General features: G+C 55.6%; 1 protein-coding gene across 1 annotated transcript; it reads left to right on the forward strand.

Moving 5' to 3' along the window:
• Window positions 1-7,604: 7,604 nt before the first annotated feature.
• On the forward strand, window positions 7,605-9,408 carry LOC311214751 (uncharacterized protein; the record flags this gene model as incomplete). Its single annotated transcript, XM_084295481.1, has 4 exons — window positions 7,605-7,754; window positions 8,322-8,372; window positions 8,812-8,925; window positions 9,298-9,408. 4 exons carry the CDS (start codon window positions 7,605-7,607, stop codon window positions 9,406-9,408), a joined length of 426 nt encoding a protein of 141 aa, XP_084151607.1.
• Window positions 9,409-10,063: the final 655 nt, after the last annotated feature.

The following is a 10,063-nucleotide window of genomic DNA, read 5'->3' on the forward strand; positions in this document are numbered from 1 at the left end:
TTTCAGAGGTGAGGCCTCAGCAGTGCACTGTGCTGCCTCTGCAGTCATGCAGAGTCTGAAGGATGCCATTTCTGGGCAGCTGTTTCTTCATAACCAAGTGAGGGGGCACCGGTTCTACGTCCAAATCTGGGTAGAAGCCCACAAACAGAATCTGGACTTAGAGCTCTTGAAAGCTGCAGCCACCAGTGATTGCCTGAACCTCCTTAGGTGACAACATATGACTAAAGCTCACTTTCAAAGGAAGAATCTCTAAACCACTTAAAAAAAAATGTTAATTTAATTAACAGCAGGGCATTTTACTTTGGAAAACACCGGAATGAGCATGGGAACGTTGTACTCTGCCTTTTCCTCCTGCTCTGGCAGGGCAGCAGGGGCAGGTGCTAGCACCACGGACAGAGGCAGCCTGGCCACCCCCTGCCCCGAGGGCTTTGCTGCAGGGGACAGTGACACGGTGACACAGCCCTGTGCTATGCCCCTTGTGGCCCTGCAGGACCCTTCTAGGTAAAAAGGGACAGCACCTGCTAAAGTGTCTAGATAACATCTGCACCAAAACCCAGCAGCAGCGTGGGTCTCTGTTTGGACGTCTCCATAGGTGATGTTCCTGAGCCCTGCACAGCACCAGAGGGCTCGGTGGACGTGGCAGCAGGGGCGTGGAAGAGTAATGCCAGAAACAGCACTTGAACTAAGGATTGTTTCCACCTGAAATTTTCAATTTTCTGAAAATGCAGGTTGTTAGAGTCAAGGTGCCCCCGTCACCGGGGGAACACACTCAAAAATAAACATACAAACGGGACTTCCTAGCAATTACACTCACCGATCCCCTGAAAAGGCAATTGACACTAAACTGGGGAGGGGGTGAAAGGAGACGAAGGAAAATGCTACTAACATGCATTACGTTTGCAGTTTTAAGTAAGAAGCTTCACTGACTCTAGTACTACTTCCTGAAGGGGAATTTTCTTGAAGATCTAATCAACAGAAAAAAATGACTTTGAATTTTCAAATTTTCCTGTGCTACCTGTTTATTTTAGCGTGACACATACATCCCGGCTCATGAAGAATTACTTTATCTTCAGAAGCAACTCCCCTACCTTTGTGGATTCCGTGCTTCCCCTTCTTCTCCTCCCCCTTCCCCCAAACAAGATAACGACAGAGATTGCCATTCCCCTATAACAAAGCTTAGACACACTTTTGCTTTTAACAACCCTTCTCTGTTCCCCAGCTGCAGATGTTACATTATGGGCTTAGATGCATTATGGGCTTAGAATTTTTGTCAGAACTTGGAGAAAGGATAGAAAATGCGTTGGGAAGCTGCCTCCTCTGCCATTAAGCGTCAGCATTAAAATGACAAAAAGCCGGTGAGCCCCACAATTTTTTCCACGCCTTTCACTTGCTTATTCCAAGGAGGAACCTATGGCTGTGCGAGCAGAGCAGACACCACCAGCCCCACGGTTTTGATATCGCCTGGAAGACAAAAATCACAGACGAGCCATGCTCATGGGAATGGCACAAAGGACAAACCCCGAATCCTTTCGCTGCCTTCCACTGCTCGCGGGTGCCTTGGGGAGCGCGGGGACTGAGTGGGGCCGGCACCGCCGCGGGGTGAGCTGCGCCGCCACCGCCTCCTCTCCCGCACCCACAGGAAGCTGGGGTGCTACAGATCGGCGCTGTCAGCCACCCCCAGAGCCACGTCAAGGGCATCCCTGCCCCGCCACAGCTTCCTGCCTCGGCCGCCACGGCGCAGCTGATCCATGGCAGCTGCCCCCGGCCTCATCCCGGGAGAGGGTGGGAAGGAGCGGGATGCGCGGAGGGAAGGGGCCGGGGCTCCTCCTGGCAGGTGGTGCCACGTAAGGCTCAGTGCCTGGCAAAAAAAACAAGCAGGAATGATTGGAAATGAGATGTTTCTGCTCAGAATGAGTGGTTAGCCATCGGGATGGGATGCCCGGGGAGGTGGTGGCGTCACCGTCCCTTGGGGTGTTCAAGGACGGGTGCTTGGGGACATGGTTTAGTGGTGACATTGGTGGTAGGAGGATGGTTGGGGAAGCTGATCTTGGAGGGCTTTTCCCACCTGAATTAATGATTCTGTGATTCAAGATGTGGTTGAAGGCGCGTGGGGCACGGCTGTATCGAGGTAACCACCTGGGGAGGTGACAAAGCCGTGCAGCCACCACCTCCCCACTTGCCATTTCGGCTGGAGCCGTGGCTCATTTCCAGCCATCGGCAGAGAAATCCCAGCCCCGCGGCACCACACACACCCCATGGCAAGGACAGCGTGGCCACAGACCCTCTGGGCTGTGCCTGGATTTAAGAACCAAGATGAAAACTGGAAACAATTCTAAGTGCATTCACAGGACTGACAGTGGGTGCGCCAGCAATGGGCTCAGCCCTGGAGAACGGGCACTGGGGCGATGCCTCCATTGCTGACCAGAACCACCACAGCCCTGAAGAATTTCTCAGCCTGGGGAGAGGCACAGCTGGGCTGAAATCCGTCCCCGAGCAGCGTGGTTGGGGTCGAGAGGGATTTCTGCTGCCCACAGCCTCGGCCGTGGCGGATGGCTGGCTTTAGAGCTGGGACTGCCTCAGACTGAGCTCTGCGTTGGGCTCAGCTCAGGCAAATCGCTTCCCCACCACCACCTCCATGCCATGCCACTTCTGTCTCCAACGACATAATTTCATTTATCTGCGAGGAGACAGATACTTTCACTAGGAAAAAACGGGCTTAGAGGCATCGCTGTCTGAACAGCCTTGTTGCCAAGTGGGTGCTGTGCTAGCAGTGGAGAACCAACGCTTGTAAGCTCTGGCATCCTTCAGTACCAGCGATGCTGTGCGAGTGGCCTGCTGGATGCTCAGAGGCAGCTACAGACACGGCAGCTCTGCCCCAAGTACTTCGTGTTTAACACTTCCGAAAAATAAAAAGAAAAAAAAAGGCATGATTACAAATAAACACCACAAACTAAGCCAATAAAAAAAAATAGATGATCCTATCAAAAGTTTAATAATTTCATGCCACCTTGTAACTTTGCGAGCATCTAAATGTCACTCTAAATATCATTCCTAATCTATTTCAGTATGACAGTTTCTTTACTACTCCTTGGGCAAGCTTCCAGGAGCCAGCACCGAGCCCCTACCTACAGCCAGATCGCACCTTTGGGAAATGAGAACTCCTTCATCTGGTCCATCCTATTCCATGTAACTTGGTTCATGCAGAAAAAAAAAAATAATTAAAAAATCATGTTTGCTGTCTCTGTCACACACCATCCCCTCCAGCTGCGCTGGCTGAAGGAAGCGGGGAGGCTCCAGCTGGCCGCGTATGCATTCTGAAACACGGTTTGTAAACTCAACCACTGATTCAAGAGATACTGCATGTGCTGATGCTAGATGTTATATTGTGACCCACATTTTAGTGTTATAAAAAGTTTTATTTAACTTCTCACCATCTTCAGAAATTGAGGAGCAACACACATGAGAAAATGGTCTGAAAAAAAATGGTCTGTGTCTTCTCAGGATTTTTTTTAAAAATGCCAAGTTGGGCTGTCATTGGAAAGGAGAAAATGGTGATTTGCCCAAAATCAAGCCCTCAAAAATCACAGAAGAGATGGGTCGGCCTCTTCGCACAGATAACCAGCGATAGGACAAGAGAGAATGGCCTCAAGTCACGCTAGGGGAGGTTCAGGTTGGAAATGAGGAGACATTTCTGCTCAGAGCAGTCAGACACGGGGACGGGCTGCCCAGGGAGGTGGGGGAGTCACCAGCCCTTGGGGTGCTCAAGGATGGGTTGGACGTGGTGCTTGGGGACAGGGTTTAGTGGTGACATTGGTGGTAGGGGGATGCTTGGACCAGATGGTCTTGGAGGTCTCTTCCAACCTGAATGATTTTGTGATTCTGTGTATGCATCATCCCCGTTATACCACCCCCTGGGCCTTAGGCACCACAGCACCGCTTCTTAATTGCGTGACCCCATCCCTCCACAGGACCCGTCACTCAGTGCGGCTGGGACAGCCGTGGGATGAGCTGGGACAGCTGTGGGATGAACTGGGACAGCCGTGGGACGAGCTGGGACAGCCGTGGGATGAACTGGGACAGCCGTGGGACGAGCTGGGCTGCTGAGCTCAAGGTGTGGAGGCCGCACGGCTGCTCTCAGTGCCTGAGCAGCCTGGAGGAGAATTTCCGAGCGTGCTGGGATGCAGCTGGGGGGGTGCAGGTGCTGGGAACACTCCAGCAACACCACTGTCCTCTCCTGTCTTGCAGCCACCTGGCCTAAAAGGCACGAACCCAGCCCATCCAAAACAGGGGACCACTGTTCCCCTGTTGCCTACAGAGCCAGAAACAACAAGGGGGTGATGCCACAGGGAGAGGCACCCTCTAAAATCTGACTTACCTGCCCCCTGTGCCTAGTTTTTTCCCTCAGGTTCCGCTGACCCCGTCCCTTGCCACCAGCGCTGCCCTGTCCAGGAGCTCCTCCTTTGCCTGCGGTGGTCATGGGCATCAGCCTGGGCTTCGCTGCTGAAACAAAGAAAAAAAAAGCAGGAATTGGGACAGGAGGACAACACAAAAATCAGGTTTGGGTTGCACCGAGGGTTTCGTCATCTGCCTGGATTGATTTTGTGATGAATGACAGCAGCAGCATTTTGGATGCTTTTAATCTCAGGATGACTTTTTCCTACATTTCCTTAGATTTTGGGCTTGTTCCCACACTGCTCTAATGGCAGCAGCTCCCAGACCCACAGGGTTTGTGTCCTGCCTGGTAGGGGCACACCAGTGGGCATCCGTGCTGGGGGTGATGCCCGGGCAGAAGTTCCCTGTATCATTTCGTACCACTGCTGGTTCCGGTGTTTAGAGCAGCCACAGATGCTCTGGGCACGTTATTTCATTTCCCTTCTGGCCAAGGACTCCCAAAGCTCTGCGGTCCCCGTCCGTCGCCCCCTCCTGCCCAAGGAAGCAAGCCCCCAGCTCAACACCATTTCTCAGAACCGGGCTCCACCTTCTAGCTATCGTTTTCCACCCACACGAGCTGAATTGATACATGTCAGCTTTTCCCATCATCTACGTTACCGTATCAATAGTTAGGGGGAATGATTTTATCTGCCTGGGGGGGAGATGACGCGCCGGGCGCGGGTGTGCGGCTTTGTGGGACGCCCCCAGCCCCGTGCCCCCTGACCCCAAATCCCCGAGGTGCCCGGAACCCATCCCGGGTGGTGCCAGCTCCTGGCTCGAGGGATCGGGGAGCTTCTGCAGGAAACTGGCTTTAGGACAGACAGGTGGATGGACAGACAGACGCATGCTGTGCTCCACCACCCTGCACACACCCCAGTGGCTTCACCTCTCTCCCAGTGCCTGCGGAGGAAATCCTCCAGGCTCCATCTGGCTCTGCCCCAGCCTCTAATGGCTGGGAAATTCCATGTCTGGGAATCGCTTCTGTCTTTTTTCAGCTCCCAGGAAAAACGGCATTCTCCAGGCTAATGTAAGCAGCTGATGTCAGTGAAAACAGGGGGCTCCAGCCCAGTCCTGCCACTGTGGTGTCGGATCTTTGAATATAGAAATAATTCACCAAAACGGGCTGGGAGCTGCTCGAAAAGCAAAGTTCAGCCCTTGGTTGGACCACACAACACTGACATTTACTGAAAATTTAAAAATAATTTGTGAAAATGGAAATGTTCCAACATTTCCTAAAAAATTTGAAAAATTTGCAGCTCTTTCCAAGCCTCTGGCCAAGCTGACAGCTGGGGCTCCTGGGCAGGGGCAGCAGCACCGCGAGGCTGCCGCGGGGCTGGGCTGGAGGCGGAGGGCTCCAGAACATGCATGGCAGAACTTTGGGGAGAAACAAGGCGTTTTGGCAAGTCAACGTTTTACACCACCGAATTCCCAGTGCCGGCTCGGTTTAGCAATGGTGGGAAATAACCACAGGTGTGTGGCTGCTGGCGTGGTTAAGGAAAAGGTGTCTGCATCTCCCTCAGCTACCGCAGGTTTTCTGCCGTACCGCGGATCAGTGTGGGGTGGTGTGGGGTGGTGTGGGATGCTGTGGGATGCTGTGGGGTGGTGTGGGATGCTGTGGGGTGCTGTGGGATGCTGTGGGGTGGTGTGGGATGCTGTGGGATGCTGTGGGATGCTGTGGGGTGGTGTGGGGTGGTGTGGGATGCTGTGGGGTGCTGTGGGATGCTGTGGGGTGGTGTGGGATGCTGTGGGGTGCTGTGGGGTGCTGTAGGGTGTCATGGGATGGGCTGGGACATCACAGGGCAGAATGAGGTGGCACAGGATGGCGTGGGACGGGGGGCACAGCGTGGTCGGGCACCTTATGGGGCCGACAGGCTCCGTGCCAGGCCGGGCGCTGCAGGAGCTGTCCCCGCAGGAGGGGATACGTGCTGCAGAGCTGAGCAAGTCCTCGTTAAAAGCCAAACACCCACACGCCAGAAAAACCCCTCAGCTGCTTCTTCCTTTACATGCAAGAGCATTTTTTTTTGTGTTTCTTTGCAGATGTTTAACATCTTGATAAAAGTTTCGAGGTTTTCTTTCCTTTCAAAATCTGATTTTGGCTACTTTAGCTTACCAGATCCTGCTGCCATTACGGCCAAGCAATGTGATTTTTTTCTGACACAGTTCATTTATCCCCCCCCCCCAACACCAGCCGCTCACCATTTCCTCCCCCTTGGCAGTGCCCATTTCCAGCAGGGGCAGCCGAGCCGCAGCGGGGACATCCACGGGGCCACCACCACAGAGGAGGAGACACCGGTGGTGGCCAGGTCCCCTCTCAGTGGTGGAGCCCCCGGAAAGCAGCGCTGGGGTGCTCCCCACCACATCCCCCGCTGCAGCACTGAGGATGCTCGTGTGGGCAGTGCCAGCAGGGGATGGACCCAGACCTGCTTGGCCCAGAAGAGACGAGGCCGGAGGGGCAGCCAAGGGGCATGTTCCAGTGAAAAAGCAAATTTCTGCTTGCGTGTTGCTCTGGGCCTTGGTTTCCTAACAGCAGGGTGACACCAGCCCCTGCCCAGCACCTTGATATAAACCCACTCGATGTCCAGTCCCCAAGCATGGAAATGCACCAAAATTCAAGCAAACACTGGGATTGTGCTGAAACCAGTGAGGCAATGCTATCAGGGTAGGGGAGCCCAGCTTCATGCATCCTGAAGCGGGCCCTTCCACACCATCCCTTGTCCTGTCCATAAAGCAAGGAGGATTTGGGAGCATTGCTTGAGCATGAGCGCGTTGCTTGGCTTTGCTCGGCCGTGCACTCAGTTGTCGGGCTCACCTTGAGGGTATTCCACACACCGCCCGCTGCACGATGACAGCAGACAGATCCCCCGACAGCAGCCAGAACTTCTAGACTTCCCATTTCAGTATCTCTCCATCTATCAATTAGGTGATTAAAATCTGCATGGTCAGTGAAAAGCGAATAAAGTTGGTAAGGGTGAAGGCTGTGCCGTCAACATTACATAATGCCCTTCTTTGGGGAGCCCTGCCAGATCAGCACAGGAAGACACCTATATTTGGTATTTGATGGAGATGCTGCTGCCTGGTCGCACTATAAAAATCGTGCCCTGCCAAGCAGCGAGCCAGTGAGGTCCTCACAGCGAGCCTGCCGGAGGGGAAGAGCACCCAGGGGCCGCGACAGGATGTTCTCCCCGCTGAAGGCTGCTTTTGCTCTCCTCTACCTGGCAGAGCTCATTTCGTCCCGACCGCTGACGACTACCTCGTCCACCGCGTCCAGGCTGAAGCTGTCGGAGATCACCCACCGCATCCAGCAGCTCAACACGGGAGTGCAGGTAAATACCGAAACGCCTCGTGGCTTCTTCTCTGGTAGCCATGGCTTTACTGATGATTCCTAGCAGCAGCACGCACAGCCGAGGCCCTCTCCTAGCATCCCCTCTCTCCATAGGGTGTCACCAGGAGGGTGCAGCTCTTCCCCTCACCTCATTTTGGGTTTTGGCTCTGCCAATCCTTGGTGCACGGATGCTGCCACCAACCTGAGCATGCAGCAGCTGCTCCAACCGAGTGCCCAGGCTTGGGGCTCGTTGGGCACTGAGCACGCAGCGGTGCACGAGGCTGTTTGGGGACATGGGAATGGAGCAGGAAAATGCTGCCAAATGAGGCAGCCCAAAGTAGAGCCTGGCGGGTGGCACTGCAGGGTCCCCGCTCCTGGTGGCAGTGGCAGTGCCGGGGCCCAGCAGCACCAGGGCCGTGGGGAGCAGGATGGGGACACCGCGTCCCCGGGGAGCGGCGGCAGCAGCGCAGGCTCAGCGGCTGCTCCTCGCCCACCGGCGGTTTGGCTGTGGGTGGTGCCACTGGGGACGGTCTCCTAATGACAGCTTTCACTTGTGTCCTTTCTCCAGGTCCCTTGCAATGACACCAGAGTGGCACAGGTCGCTTTCACGGATCGGAAGGTAACAAAGGCTTTACAGCTATGCAGAAAACACATTTTTAGTAAATACAGACATAACCAGAGCGCTTGTCAACACTGCAGGCAGACCGCAAAGCAGAGGGCGTTTTATTAGTCACCGAGCTGTGCCGCACCAGTGCATCGAGCTGGGTGCAAGCTCACGTCCCGAAAATCGAACCCGCCCCGCGAGCTGCCTCCAGCACGCACCCGTGGGTGGCCGCTGCGCCCCATCGGGCTGCCCACACCTTACATAATGGGCACAGCCTGCGGCCTGGGCCTCCCCACACCGCTGGGGTGAGGGGTGTGAAGGTCATTTAAAGAGAAGCGAGGGCACTCGAGGAAGTCCCTGCAGAGCCTCCTGCCGGCCCTGGGCACTTCGGGTGGGGAGCAATGATTTCAGCCAGCGGCGTGGCTCTAACGATTGTGCCGTTCCTGTCCGCCAGCTCTCGGAGCACGACTTGCTGTGCCAAGCTGCCACGGCGCTCGCCAAGGTCACCAGGTGCAAGAATGACTACGAGCCCCTCATCATCAACCTGAAGAGCCTCCACGGCAAGGCGGTGAGTGCAGGGTCCAGCAGTGATGCCCTTGTTCCCCTCAGGTTCAGTCTGTCCAGTCGTGAGCACCGCGCACCCCCAGCAGCAGCACCGCGCTCTCAGCGCTCCTCCCGGGGTGGCCCCGTGTGCTGCAGCCCTGCAGGGGCTTGGTTTTCCTTCTGGGGAAGCTGCTGGGTGCTCTCAGGACAGGTGGCTGGGGCTGGGATTTTGTCCTGAGCTGAGGACACACACCCAATACTCCGGGGCAGGTCCTCACGGCTGCTGATGGGTGGCGCGGTTGGGAGGCAGGTGTGAAACGCCCGCTTTGGGAGCTCCTTCAGCTTCCAGGTGTGACCCCTGCTGTGCGCTCACACGCCTGTGCTTCTCCTTCCCCAGGGCTGCTCCCTGAGCACCGACAACGAGATCTACCTGCGCAACTTCTTGCCGGAGCTGGGGAACTTCACGCAGGCGCTGTACCGGCGCCTCTCCACCACGGCTGCCAACTGAGGCACGCGCAGCCCCCCAGCTGGCAGCTCCCACAGAGAAATCCTAGCCCTGGTAGTTCTTGAAATAGGTTTTTTGCAGTGTTTTGAGCTCCTCATGGCATGCGCTTCCCTGGCTCTGACCCAGTCCTCCCGAACCCAACGCAATCCTAAATGCTCTGCACCCAGCCCTGGCTGGCGATGGGAAACATCCCCGTCCCCATCACTGTCCCCATCACCGTCCCCATCCCCGTCCCCAACCCTGTAGGCACCGGCACCTCTCCGGCTGTGTCCAACAGCCAGGCCGTGCAGGAGAGGCCCCGTGTGCAGGGCTGGGTGATGGGACCTTTGGGATGCACGTCCCCAACCCCAGGCACGGGTGTCCCCAGCGGAGCCACCGGCACGGTGCTGTTAACTCGTTCACCTCCCGATGCAGAGGCAAACAAAACCAAAACCAGATTATCTGCTTCCTGTTCCCCTTAAGGAAGGGAGGCTTCTTCACAATTGCCTCCTCTTCCTAAAGAGATCAAAATCTGGGCTGAAATGCAGCGTTTTCGCTAACGACCTGCTCCAGCAGCTCACGAGGATCGCGGTGTGGACAAGCAGCAGGGAGGGAGGTGGCACGGCCAGCACGTCGAGCTCTTAATGCAACTTGTAGTGTCTTCTATATCGTCAGTGGG

The sequence above is a fragment of the Netta rufina genome (assembly GCF_964035555.1).
Source record: "Netta rufina genome assembly, chromosome: 14".
Classification (NCBI taxonomy): domain Eukaryota; kingdom Metazoa; phylum Chordata; class Aves; order Anseriformes; family Anatidae; genus Netta; species Netta rufina.